The 14,421-nt window shown below is 41.8% G+C and overlaps 1 protein-coding gene across 2 annotated transcripts in view; it reads left to right on the top strand.

Moving 5' to 3' along the window:
- Nucleotides 1–14,421, top strand: part of Kcmf1 (potassium channel modulatory factor 1) — a 68,513-nt gene that overhangs the window by 33,960 nt on the left and 20,132 nt on the right. For both annotated transcript variants that reach the window (XM_057785837.1, XM_057785842.1), the window contains exons 2-3: nucleotides 9,873–10,040; nucleotides 13,972–14,111. In XM_057785837.1, coding sequence (XP_057641820.1) covers nucleotides 9,873–10,040; nucleotides 13,972–14,111 — 308 coding nt within the window. The remainder of the gene's footprint in view (nucleotides 1–9,872; nucleotides 10,041–13,971; nucleotides 14,112–14,421) is intronic.

The raw sequence follows: 14,421 nt of genomic DNA on the forward strand, positions 1-14,421 counted from the left end.
CCCATGTTCTGGATAAAGTGCTCTGCTACTGAGCTCCATCTTCCGACCCTCTGAGTTAAACTGTGAATCTGCTCCTGAGAGGAATTACCACCTCATGTGACTGACATCTGCCATTTCACTGTCTTCCTGGTGGTTTTCATTTCTGCTCCTTCAGATGGGATCTGATTTCTACCTCTTGCACCATTACTCAACTCTCTGTTACTCTTTGGGTTTCTGTAGTTCTGAAGAAAGTGTCAAGTCCTACAGGAAATAATCATTCTCAGATATAAATGCCTACTTTTCTCATACTGAATGGTGACTTTTTCTAGGTGGAGAGCTTCAATTTGGAGTCTTGGCATCCATGTACATTACCTTTTAGTGTTTAGTGGTCATATCAAAAACGCCAGATTTTTTTATTTTTATTTATTGCCTTTGTTTTGTTGAGACAGGGTTTTGCAGTACTGTGTGTTTTGCAGGCTGGACCCAAACTTATATGATCCTCCTATCTCAGCCTTCTGGGTACAGGAACTGTAGGCATGCATCACCATGCCCGTCTGGGATTCTTGATCTCTGTGTGAAGCCTTTACTCAATTCCCTATCTCTTTCCTGGAAGCTGATAGAATGTTCTTTTATCCACAGAGTTGAGTGCTCAGCGGATGCCTTTCCTTCCTTCCCTCCCTTCACACCCCCCTCTCTTTTTTTTTTTGGTTTTTCGAGACAGGGTTTCTCTGTGGTTTTGGAGCCTATCCTGGAACTAGCTCTTGTAGACCAGGCTGGTCTCGAACTCACAGAGATCCACCTGCCTCTGCCTCCCGAGTGCTGGGATTAAAGGCGTGCGCCACCACCGCCCGGCTACCCCCTCTCTTTCTTAATACTTATTTTTTAATTCCTGGGTGGGAGTGTAGGTGCTGGTGGAGACCAGAAGAGGACGTCATATTCCCTGGAATTGGAGTTATAGGAGGTTGTGAGCTGCCTGAGCTGGATGCTGGGAACTGGGCTTGGGTCCTCTAGAAGAGCAGCCAGTAACTGCTGAGCCATCTCTCCAGCTCCAAGGGCTCGCAGTTTGTGTTCTCTATTCTGGGAAGGTTTCTTACACTACTCCATTGGTTATTTTCTCTATTCCAGTAGTTTCCACTATTGGAATTCCTGGACCAGACTTCAGTTTGGCATTTTGTTTTGTTTTTCAAGATCAGGTTTCACTCTGTGGTCCTGGCTGTCCTAGAACTTGCTCTGTAGAACAGACTGGCCTCAAACTCACAGAGATCCGCCTACCTCTGCCTCCTGAGTGTTGGGATTAAAGGTGTTTTATTCTCTCTCCTTCCCTTTTCCCTGTGACTGAGTCCCTATCTTAACTATAGTCACACACCTTATTCCTTAGTCTGTGACACTTTGAGCTCCCTTTATATTCTTTAGTGAACGAGCTGTTTTCTGCTTAAGTACAATATAATTTTGGAGAAACAGCTTAAAATCAACTGTCTCAGAAAGTTCTGCCTGTCTCTCCCTTTGATTGGTTGCCCTGGTTGGAGATCACCTCACTATGCCAATGCAGGCATTTTGTTGGGTGTCTCTTAAATTGAGTTCCTTTATGTTTCCTGTTTCCAGGACAAGGATTCAGCTTTTTTTCCATTCTCCCGATTCCACTGTCTAGTTTTAAAGTCTGTGGCATTTCATTCTCTTTATCCTTGTGAAATTTTTATTCTCCCAATTCTATTACAAAATTTTAAGAGTTTCAAAAAGGAGGAAGATTAAGTTTTTGAGACCATTCTAGATCTTATTTTCACAAAATTGTGTTTTATAGTCTCAGCTAACATTGTCCATTATCCTAAGAGTCTGAGGCATAGTCCATTAGTCCTTAAGTGACACTGAGGAACTGAATCTAAGTAATTGACACCTGGCCTAGGGAATTGGAATCTCAGTTACATCTAGAGTAAGGAAGTTTCTTTCATTTTTCATCCTCCTTGGTTGACCTTTTCTCTTTGTCAGCATTGACTCTTACCTGATGTTGTTCCTGCTATTTTTCATTGTGATGCTCCAGTGTCTGGTTTCAGCGTTCTGAAACTTGACTTATGTAGACCAACTGGGCTGGCCTGGATCCTGAGTACCAGGACTATAGGCGCATCCCCCCCCAACATCTCACCATCTCCCACGTCTCTTTGATATGCTCCCATAATCATTTTCTGGGTCATTCACTGTAGATGTAGGTGTCTCGGGTTCATGTTCAATCCCAGGGATGATCCGTGTCTTCAGGAAGCCCAGGTTCCTCCTTATGGAGGTGCTGTTTGAATGCCAAGAGCTGCAGGGCTTGCCCAGTGTGCTCATTACTAGCTCTCACTAGGCCCACTTAGCTACCAATGGGTTTACCTTGCTATTATTACTTAGGACAGTGTAGAGCAGTGGTCCTCAGCCTTCCTAATGCTTCAGTCCTTTAATTCGGGACTTTAATCTCATGTTGTGGTGATGCCCCATCCATAAAATTATTTTTATCCCTACTTTATTAGGAATCATGATATAAATATCTGTTTTCTGGTGGTGATCTCTGTGAAAGGGTCGTTCGATGCTCCAGGGGGTTGTGACCATAGGTTGAGAGACTCTGGTATAGAGGTTTCTGTCGCTGTGAAAAGGAGAATGTTGGCCTTACTTTTAGGATAAAATGAGTTCAGGGTCCTTCTAGGACACACACAGTTGGTACTTTGCCTTCTGAGATGGCTGGTGGGAAGAGTGCTGGGCTCCTCTGCTACTCACCTCTTCCTGTCTTCTCTCCTCTAGACCTCCCATTGACAGAATAGAAATGAGAAAGCAGCAGCCTAAGGAGTCTGGATAACTGCACAGGGTTTCCCAACTTTGGTATCCTAAGCATTCGAGCCTCCACTCAAGGAGGGAAGGGGTGTTTAGTAACAGAATCTGCCAGGTAGTTTTATACCCACCCCATTGTTACAATTGTGAATACCCTTACCTTGTCCGATGGTATGGAAGATCCAGAAGGGTGGGCTTGGTGCTGAGAAAACATAGTCCTGGCAGGAGCCTGTACCTACTTTATGTCAAGTGGCCTTGAGGCAAGAGAGAATCCTGTTGTGCCTATGCCGCCCTTCAATGTGGAGAGATTATCCCACTTGGCTGTCTAGCCCCATGTGCTGCGATTACAGATGTATGCCATAACCTACTGCTTGGTTGTCTATTATGGTCTTGGTTATCCTGGAACTCACTCGGTAGACCGCCTAGTCTCAAACTCAAGAGATCCACTTGCCTCTGCTTCCTGAACGCTGGCATGGCACTTCATGGTTTGTTTCTTTTTACTTGGTGTAGAAAGTAAAGACGAGTGAAGCAGTTTTGTCATGCTGTGTATATCAGTCATGCCTAGTACTGTCCAGAACTGCTATTGGTTCCATCACTTTGAACTCAGTGAGGAAACTGGAGCCAACAATAGAATGTTGAAGATGGGGTTTGGGAGGACTTGATGGATTTCAGATGGGTTAGCCTAGAAGAGGAGAAAGTGGTTGACTTGGTGTGCATGGTGGTTTGGTTTTTGGTTTTTGATTTTTTAAGGTTTATTTATTATGTATACAGTGCTCTGTCTGCATGTATGCTGGCAGGCCAGAAGAGGGCATCAGATCTCACTGTAGATGGTTGTGAGCCACCATGTGGTTGGTTGCTGGGAATTGAACTCAGGACCTCTGGAAGAACAGGCAGTGCCCTTAACCATTGAGCCATCTCTCCAGCCTGCATGGTGAGTTTTATAACTGTTGTATGTGTAGAGAACATGGAGGGAAGGACCTTGGCATCGTGGTTCAGTGTTTTGTGGAGAATGCTTCATAGAGTCATGGCAGAGTGAGGCTGCATTGAGTAAAATGTCTCCTAACATAGACCTAGGGAAAACATTCAGACACAGTAGGAGATACTGTCATTTGCCATTCTTAACCAGGATTGGTCACAAATGTATATGCAGACATTTGAGCTCAAATAGCATTAAAAGAACGGTAACTGGAGGTTTCTCTCCCTCCTGCCCGTTCTCAAATAACCTCTCTGAGGCTTAATTAATATTAATTATAACTGGCTGGCCTATTAGCTCAGGCTTATTATTAACTAGCTCTTGCAACTTAAATTAACCCATTTCTGTTATTCTATATTTTACCACAAGGCTCGTGACTTGTTAACTAACATCTTGCTTCCTCTTTAGCTGCTGGCATCTCCCTGACTCTGCCTTCTTTTTCCCTATATCCTTGTTTGCATTTCCCACCTAGCTATATTCTGACCTACTATTGGCCATTGGTAATAAAACATATTCACAGCATATAGAGGGACACATCATTTCCCCTTTTCTGTTTAATCAAAAAAGGTTTTAGCTTTAACATAGTAAAATTACATATAACAAAAGAGTAATCAAGCAAGAATTACAGTTACAATAGTCTATTTGTATTTGGCAAAATTAAAGAAAATATTCTATCATTCTATCTTTGTGAGTCTAAAAGTTTTATATCTAATTTATCATTTATCATAACTAAGGAAAACTAGCTATCTGTCTTCAACTCCATCAAAGACCCCAGAAGGATATAATATTACCTAAGTAAACAGGAAGTACATTGTAAGTAACTTCCAAAACTCTAGAATTGACAGAGATAATCTGATTGTCTTGACAGTCACTCAGAGTTTAACAGAGTTGAATTCTTTGTTTGAGAAGACAGAAATTAGAAAGGTTATATATTTGGAAATTATGTTGTTTGATATTCTGCAGTGATCTGAAAGGGTGAGTCCAGATGAGAAAGCTCTAGATAAAGAAGATGGCAAAGTTTGAAAGACTGTAATAGACATCAGTTTACAAACAGCTGAGAAAATCCTGCCCTGTTTGAACTGACAGAATGTGCTTAGGAAGAGCTAGCCCGTTTTGATGGTCTCACCCTGTGAAAAGACATAAGCATCTACCTGGAGGAATTCTTACCTGGGATGATGGTACAGGTCTTTAATCCCAGCTGTTCCGGAGGCTGAGGTAGGAAGATTGTGAGTTCATGGCCTACCTAGGTCCGAGTGTTTGTACATAATGGACTTGATCATGTCCACCACCCCCACCGACCTCCCTGCCCCCATGTCTTCCTCTTCTAATGCTGCTTTAGTGAACCGGTTTTCTCAAGAGCAGATGTGATGTAATAGCTCCTCTCAAAACCAGCCTCAGAGTTTCCCCTTTGCTGCAGCTCCCTGATGCATGCACATAAAGAAGGTAATATTTTCAAAAATAGAACCTCTGAAATAGTTTCTCCTGTTGTAAGATATATGTATTGTTTATTTTATTTTTATTACAGTTTTTATTTCCTGGAACTAGCTCCTGTAGATCAGGCTGGCCTTGAACTCACAGAGAAACCCTATCTTGAAAAAACAAACAAAAAAACTCTTGCTTTTCTTCCTGAGGACCTGAGTTTGATTTTCAGTACCCATGTCAGGGGGCTTACAACCACCTGTTACTCTAACTGCAGGGATCTGGTAAGTTCTAGACATTGGGTGTGCATGCACACACACGTACACATGATTGACAATAATAAAAATCTTGAAAACCGGGTTGGAGAGATATATCATAGGTTAAGAACATTGATTGCTCTTCTAGACATCCTAAGTTCAATTCCCAGCAACTATGTGGTGGCTCACAACCATCTATAATAAGATGCTTGCAGGCAGACAGAACACTGCAAAATAAATAAATAAATAAATAAATTTTTTATGGGTCTTAAACGTGAGAATAACTGGTTTAAAAAACACAGTTTTATTTTTTCTTGTGTCTTTTGGGGAGGAGAGGTTGTGTAGTGGTGGGAGTAGCGGCCAAGCAGTTTATTAATTAACCAATGAAAGCAACAGATAGATACAAGACCCACCTCCATCATTAGCCAAGGTTGAGATGGCTTCTTTGGATCCTGTCCTGGAACTCACTGTGTAGACCAGGCTGGCCTCGAACTCATAGAGATTCACCAGCCTCTGCCTTCCAAGTGCTGGGATTAAAGGTGTGCGCCACAACCGGCTTCTGGCCTTGAACTTGTGATCCTCCCTGTGATCCTCCGGCCTCAGCCTCCTTCAGCAAATCCTGCTGGCTTGCACCACCACAACCGACATATCTTTAATATTTGCATATGGAATAGTATACATATGCCCAGAGAGGACAGAAGAGCATTGGATGTCATGGAGCCCCTGGAACTGGTTCAAGGCAGTTGTGAGCCACCTCATGTGGATGCTGGGAAATGAACTTGGGGTTGCCTAAAGAACAAGAAGTGTTTTTAACCATAACTATTTCTCCACCCTTGTTTCATTTTGTTAAATTACATTTGGGGTATGTGTGTATGTGTGTGCTAGTGTGTGTGTGTGTACAAGTGCACATTTGTATATGATAGGTATTGGGGTGCACAGCACCTAGCTCCACAGAGGCAAGACAGATTTCTCTTCCACTGCTCTATCTTTAGTACTTTGAATATATTTCATGACATGTAAGTCACTGTGACAGAATACCTGACAGCAGCTTGAGGGGAGTGTGGTAGTTGAAATGAGAATGGCACCGTGGACTCATGTGTTTGCCTACTTGGCCTCCAGTTGGTGAACTGCTTGGAAGGATTAGGAGGTGTTGCCTTATTGGAAGAGGTACTAAGACTCTGAAACTATAAGCCCCCAGTTTGATGCTTTTGTTTATAAGTGTTGCCTTGGATGCTGGGTGGTGGTGCATCTCTGTGGCCCCAACAAATAGGCAGAAGGCAGGTGGATTTCTATGAGTTTTGAAGCCAGCCAAGGCTACACAGAGAAGCCCTGTCTTACAGGGAGGAGTGGGGTGTTGCCTTGGTAATGGTGTCTCTTCACAGCAATAGAACAGTGACTAATTGGTTGTGTTGTTTTAAACACCTGCCAGTAAGGGCTGAGTTACTCCTGTAGCTACTTGTCTCTCTAGCCCTTAATGTAGAACTTTTGCTAGGTGTAAATTGATAGTTTTATTATATTTAGTAACTAATGAGATTAAGCATCTCTTCCTGTAGTAGTTGGCTTTGTTGTTCATTGTAGTGCCTGATGACAATGGTCCAGTTTACTATTGGCTACTTTTTATTGATAGGTAAGAGTTTCTAACATATTCTAAATACCAAACTTTTGCCCATTACATTGTATATAACGAGTATGGAGCCTTTCATTCACTCTAGAGCTTTAGGGCATTAAGAAAAGGGTTGGTTTTAATGTAGTTGAATTCACATGTTGTTGTTTGGACCATGTGTGGGAGAGATGGATAGTTAACAGAGTATTCCTCCTCCTAGCTCAGGATGTCCTCTCTCTACAGCCCAGCTTGGTGTCCCCTTGCAGTCTTCCTCTCATGTCTGCCTTCCAGCCTCTGGTCCTATAGTGCCTTCTTGGGGAAAGAAGAAAATTTTTTCTTTCACAGTGATCTTTAGCTGGGGTACTTAGGTTTTCAGAACCCTGGTTCCTCCTCCCACCGCTCTGTACTGACCTTACCTTCATGTTCTTCAATACATGTATTTGTTATTGGACTTTTTGTTCTGTTCCATGGCTTGATTTGTCTATCTCCCCCGCCTTCCTGTGTATTTATGTGGTTTATGTGTACGTAGTCTTTGGATGTGTACTGATGCTTATGCACATATATGTAGAAACCAGAGGTCAGCTTTGGGCAGCTTCTTATCTCTTCCTTAGTTTTTGAGTCAGGATTCCTTGCTGAACCTGCAGCTCACTGATTGGCTGGCTATCTAGCAAATCCCAGGGATCCTGGTACTGAGTGTGCACCACTGCACCCAGTTTTTTCCTGGGTCCTCATGCATCTGCAGTCAGTACTTAACTAAGCCTGCTCCCCAGCACCTAACATTTTTTTAAATTGTTTTATCCTTTAATGCCTTTGAATACATTTTTATTAATTTGCTTCATAAAGGGTTTCCTGTCTTTGATTAGATTTATTCATAGGCTTCCCCCACCCCAATGGCCTGTCTTTTATTGTGGCCCTGAGTACATTCACATTGTTGTCATGACCATTATCCTTCTCCAGAATTTTCCCATCATCCCAAACTGGAGCTCTACCCAGTAGACATATGTTGTAAGAGAGGGCCTGCTTGTTTGTCCCGGCCGCCCGGCTAGCTTAGCCCCAAAATAACCACACAGAAAATGTATTAATTAAAACACTGCTTGGCCATTAGCTTTTAATGGCTAACTCTTACATATTAGTTTAACCCATCTCCATTAATCTTTGTATTGCCACGTGGCTGTGGCTTACTGGAGATTCTAACCAGCGTCCATCTCAGGCAGAGGATCCATGGCTTCTCTCTGACTCTGCTTTCTTCCTCCCAGAATTCAGTTGTTTTCTCCGCCTGCGTAAGTTCCACACTATCAGCTAGACCAAGGCAGTTTCTTTATTCATTAACCAATGAAAGCAACACACAAACAGAAGGAACTCCTACACCAGACATACATTCCTGGTCCCCCTTTTCTTTAGCCCTTGATAACCAATATTCTATTTTTTCTGTGAACTTAACTAGTCTAGGTAGAATCATAAATTGCTTTAAAAGAATAGTGTGCCTTTCTATTTTGGAGTGAAGAAATATTGATATATTGTTAAACTGCCTTTTCCTTTTTGGGGGGAGAGGTTGAGACTGGGTTTGTTTGTGTAGCCCTGGCTGTCCTGGAACTCACTTTATAGACCAGACTGGCCTCAAACTTGGAGATCCACCTGCCTCTGCCTCGAGTGCTGGGATGAAGGGCGTGCACCACCACTGCCCGGTGCCTTATCTAACTCACTGGCCTAGTACTTCATTTTGAATTTAGCTATATATGAGCTTTCTGCACAAACAAGTGTATCATATGTTAAATAAAAGGCGTTTTCTTCTATTAAGCCTGCCTGTTGACTTTTCAATTTAAATTTGTTTTTTTTTTGTTTGTTTGTTTTTTTGTTTGTTTGTTTTTCGAGACAGGGTTTCTCTGTGGCTTTGGAGCCTGTCCTGGAACTAGCTCTGTAGACCAGGCTGGTCTCGAACCCACAGAGATCCGCCTGCCTCTGCCTCCCAAGTGCTGGGATTAAAGGCGTGCGCCACCATCTCCAGGCTTCAATTTAAATTTTTAAGAAGTTTTAACTCTAATCATTTGATTTATTCATAGATCTACTGTCTGCCTCTTGGAGTGCCCCAGCTCCCCTTCCCTCCTTTCTCTCTTTAGGCAAGGTCTCAATCTGTAGCCCTGGCTGGTCTGGAACTCCCTATGTAGACCAGGCTGGCCTCACACTCACAGAGGTCTTCCTGCCTCTGTTCCCCATGTGCCACCTTTACTCTCCCTTTGAGCATATTAAGAATTGTAGTGGCAGCTGGGTGGCAGTGGCACATGCCTTAATCCCGGTACCTGGGAGACTGAGGTTCGTGAATTCAGTGAGCTTAGACTACATAGTGAGGCATTATCTGAAAACCAAAAACTGAAGAATTAATATTTAAGTGTTTGATAATCTGTTTCTGATACAAACTTATAGTCTAGTTATGGTATTTCTTTGTGTGTATTATTGTTTAAAATGTACTTAGTCCTTGGGATTTTATACCTGCCAGGTGTTTGGCATTTCTGAGCCATTTGGCAAAAACTGGGCTGTGATCCTGTAAGAGTGTTTTGTACTTACACCTTTTCTGCGGCCATACGGTACTTTTATTTAAGAGGAGCTTTTACATTTCTTGAACTATTTGAAGCTTCCTTCCAGACAGTATCTCTCCATGTAGCCCTGCCTGACCTAAACTCCCTCTTGACAAAGCCATCTTTAAGTATCCTGCCCTCCTCCTGTCCTTGCTGCCTGAGTGCTGCCACCACAGACACTGGCGGTCATCCTCCTAGGCCGTTCGCGCGCCGCTGGTTCCGCTGTTTCACTGTCTTCTGGCTGCTAACCGGAGGTGCTGCTTCTTGTTTTATAGGTGTCAGCTGTGATGCATGTTTAAAAGGAAACTTTCGAGGTCGCAGATACAAGTGTTTAATTTGCTACGATTACGATCTTTGTGCATCTTGTTATGAAAGCGGGGCAACAACAACAAGGCATACAACTGACCACCCGATGCAGTGCATATTAACAAGGGTAGATTTTGGTAAGTTCATAATGAAAATTTTCATTATCATCTAAGGGTTTTATATGGATATGAAAAAGCAAAACAGCCTGAAACTATCCCCATTAGCAAATCCAAGGGTTGAGGTCCATTCAAAATAAAATCATCTTTTCTATGTCTTTCTGTCTCTTAGTTCCAATTTGCTTAAGAAACCCTTTGAAAAATTGCACAACTGGTGAGGAATGAGATAGAGTGCCTCTAGAAACAAGCAGTGACATCAGGCTGACTGCTGTTGTTGATGGTATGCAAGTGCCTTTGAGAGTGCGCTGTCAGTAATCAGGAGGAAAAGCTCTCCGCTTCACACTGTAATTCCTGAGTGAGCCAGCACGCTTGTAGTTGTCTTTTTGATAGAGCTTCCTGATGGGCATGAAGTGCTGTCTCAAGTGGTTTTCATCTGTACGCCTCTAAAGCTAATGATCTAAGCATTTTTTCCTAATATTTATTAGACATGTGTATATTATATATGTTAGATGCATGTGTGTGTATGTATGTATGTATTAGATACATGTTCTTTATCAGATGGATGATTTGGGAAAGCTTAATCCCGTTCTTTTGTTTTCTCGCTTTCTAGATGCTATATTTTAAAGTCAGAAGTTTTTTTACAGTGCCTAGTTCTTTTTACTTGCTCTGTTCTTCGGTGTCATACAAAGGTCACTGGGATATATGTCTTCTGAGGGTTCCAATTGTATCAGCATTTAGCTCTTTTGTGCACTTAAAATTGATACTTTTTCCTTTTTTGAAATGGGGTCTCACTTGTAGTCAGATTGGCCTCAGCTCACAGAGATCCTCCTGCCTCTGTCTCCCAAGTGCTGGGATTAGAATTAGGTTTTGAACTTGGAGTTGAGAGTCTGCTTCATTTTATATGGGGTATCAGGTTTTTCTGGGGTCATAGAACTATCCAGTATTAGCTTTTTTCTGTTCAGAATAAGTTGACCATAGCAAGGGTTTATGTTTGACTCGCTTGTATGTTTGTATTTATTTTTTTTATTTATTGGTTTTTCAAGACAGGATTTCTCTGTAGACCAGACTGGGCTCAAACTCAGAGATTTGCCTGCCTCTGCATCTCAAGTGCTGGCATTAAAGGAGTGTGCCTCTATATATCTCTGCTCATCATAGTTCTGTGATGTTTGCATTTCCAAAGCTTTGTTGAAAGTTTTGAAATTTCTGAGACTTTCACTTTTATTTCTATTCAGACTTGTTCTGAACATTCTGGGTCCCTTGAGTTTTTCTGAGTTTTAGGAACACTATTCAACTTTTTTAAAAGAAACCAACTGGATTTTGATAGTGGTTATGTTGAGCTTATAGATTTGTCCGAGGAGTATTGTTATTTTGTTACTAAATATAATCTGTGAACATGAAATATCTTTAGGGTTTTCATATCTTTCTATAATTATCAGAATATATTTCTTTTATACCTCTAAGTATTCTTTGACTCTTAAATGAAATTGATTTTATATTTGAATTATTCATTGTAAATGCTATAGAAAAAGTTTTTATATATAAATTGTGTAGCTTGCTATGTTGCTAAATTAACTTATTATATTAATTTAAGATTAGTTCTAGGGATTGGAGAGATGTCTCAGCGGTTAATAGCCCTGACTGCTCTTCCAGAGCTCCTGAGTTTAATTCTCAGCATCCACATGGTAGCTCACAACCATCTGTAGTGGGATCTGATGTCCTCTTCTGTCATAAAGATGTACCTGCAGATAGAGCACTCATACATACAAAATAAATAAATCTTTAAAAAAAAAAGATTAGTTCTAGCCCAGTGGATTATTAGGATCCTGTTTTGTTTTTCTTCCTTTCCATTGAATACCTTCCATTTACTGAAATTAGATCCTTAAGAGAAATACCGAATAGCAGTAGCAAGATTGGAGATGTTGTCCTCTTCGTCAGCTCAGGAAAAGGCATTTAGTGTTTGTTTGCTTGGAGTCTTGTTTTGCTACTGGATGTTTGTTTTGGGCCAGGGTCTCACTATTCAACTTTAAGCTGTCTGGATTTGCTTTGTGGCCTGGACTGGCCTTGAATTGAGCTTCCCCTGCCTGTCTCCAAAGGGCTAAGATTTCAGGCACACGTTATCCTCCTTGGCTTTTTTTCTTTGTAATTCTCCACGACCACAAATCTACCTTGTAAGTCTTATGCAGACACAAACACACATACACGTGTGCACACATGTATATTCACGCATACATACACATACATACATGTCTGAGTGCTATTTTTAGGATAGTTTAAATTTCTTTTAATTAATATTCTTCCCCGCCCCTCTTAGTTTGGGCAGGATCTTCCTATTAGACCAGAGTGGCTTTGAGCTTTAGCTTCCTTCCTTCATTCTCTGCAGTTCTAGGTTAGAATCAGTCGTGAGCCACCATGCCCAGCCCTTCATTCTTTCTTCTCACAGAAGTGAACTTACACTCTTAAAATGGGCTTTTTTCCCCCATGTTAAATCTTTGTAGTAAAGTAGTATAACCTGCTAAAGATAACTGACTTTTCTTTTGTTATCTATCTACTTGATAGATACAGTGATACTTGTAGGTTTTTTTTCCACAGACTCTCTGGTTCATTCTTCAGAGAACTGTTTGGACAGTGAATTGTGCATATTCAAGTTGGCATCCACTAAGAACTGGATGCCTAGGGATGTTTTCTGCTCTGAGAACGCCATATTCTGTAGACCGATAGCTGCAGCTAACAGTTTGTCTATTTATTGGTCATGGTCATCTTTTCTTTCCGAGTTCTTGCATCCTTGTGCATGGTTTACCTTTCTGATTCTTCTGATATTAGTGTTACCACGGTGTATAAAGAAATGAGGAAACCAGGTCGTAGTGGCGCACACCTTTAATTCCAGGAGGCAGAGGTAGATGGATCTCTGTGATTTCAAGGCCAGCCTGGTCTACAGAGTGAGTGCCAGGACAGCTAGGAGTTTTAGATAGAGAAACCCTGTCTCAAAAAACCAAATATATTTGGACGCTGCAGCTTCAGATGTAAGTGTGTATAGAGGGCAAGATTTGTCAGCTTTCTGTCACTGTAATAGATTACCTGAAATGTCACCAGTTTGAAAGACTTATTTCCTTTTCTGACTGTTGAGGTTTTAGCCTGGTTGTTAGACTGTATAGCTTTGGGAGATGGTAGCTTAATCCGTTTTAGCTGGAATAGATGGCAGAGATCTCATGAGAGGTGGAAAAAAAACAGAAAGGGGACTAGGGTCCCAGTGTTCTCTTTAAGAGCACATTCTCAGTGATTTAACTTTTTTTTTTTTTTTTTTAAATTAGTCTCTTTAAGGCTCTGCCACTTCCCCAGGAGTACCACAGGCTAGGGACAAAACCCTCATCCATGGGCTTTGGGGGAACACTTGAAACTGTTGGTGAGAGGGAAACTGTTTGCTCCATTTCCTCTCACTTGATTTGAGACAAGATTTTGGAAGAGTGTGCTGAGTCCCACATGGAAATAAAGGTTTTATAAATGTTAACAGTTATTTGAAACCAGACTTCCCACTATAATCTTATACTCCTAAAAATTTTTAAGCTCCTCATCTACACTCTTTTAATCCCAGAAGAAGCAGGCAGATTGTTCAGTTCCAGGCCAACCAAGGTTACACCATGAGATCCTGCCTCAATTAATTTTAGCTGGGCAGGGGTGGTGCATGCATTTAATCTCAGGAGGCAGAGGCAGGCGGATCTCTGTGAGTTTGAGGCCAGCCTGGTCTACAGAGCGAATTCTAGGACAGGCTCCAAAGCTACAGAGAAACTCTGCCTTGAAAAACCAAAAATTAATTTTAAAGAGCAAACAAAACCTCACCTAACAAGAGAGTAGGGCTATTGGTATTTCAGGCCACGCCTTTCCTTCACACTGTCGTAGTTCTGTATTTGAGAAGAAGCATGGGTATTTCTCAATTCAATTCTATTTTGTTTTTCAGATTTGTACTATGGTGGGGAAGCTTTCTCTGTAGAGCAGCCACAGTCTTTTACTTGTCCCTATTGTGGAAAAATGGGCTACACGGAAACATCTCTTCAAGAACATGTTACTTCTGAACATGCAGAAACATCAACAGAAGTGGTAGGTGACACAGTTGCATGTTATTCCTGTCGTCCACCTCTTAGGATGATGAGCTTCTAGTACAGTTATAACAGTTACCTTCAGGAGCCCTAGGATGCTGCATTTCTCAAGGTAATGTAGGGGTGCCTCGTCACAGGCAGCAGGGGAAGGCTGAAAGGACCCAGACACTTCAAAATGAAAAATGGCAAGCAGACAAGGACTTTTGCTGTGAAGATGTGGAGTAGTGACTGTCTGGGTCACTCTTGTGTGGCCCGTAGACTAGTGCCATTCATTTCATGCCTCTCTCCACAGGCGTGGCTTTTACTACTCT

Source organism: Chionomys nivalis, chromosome 1, assembly GCF_950005125.1.
Source record: "Chionomys nivalis chromosome 1, mChiNiv1.1, whole genome shotgun sequence".
Taxonomy (NCBI): Eukaryota; Metazoa; Chordata; class Mammalia; order Rodentia; family Cricetidae; genus Chionomys; species Chionomys nivalis.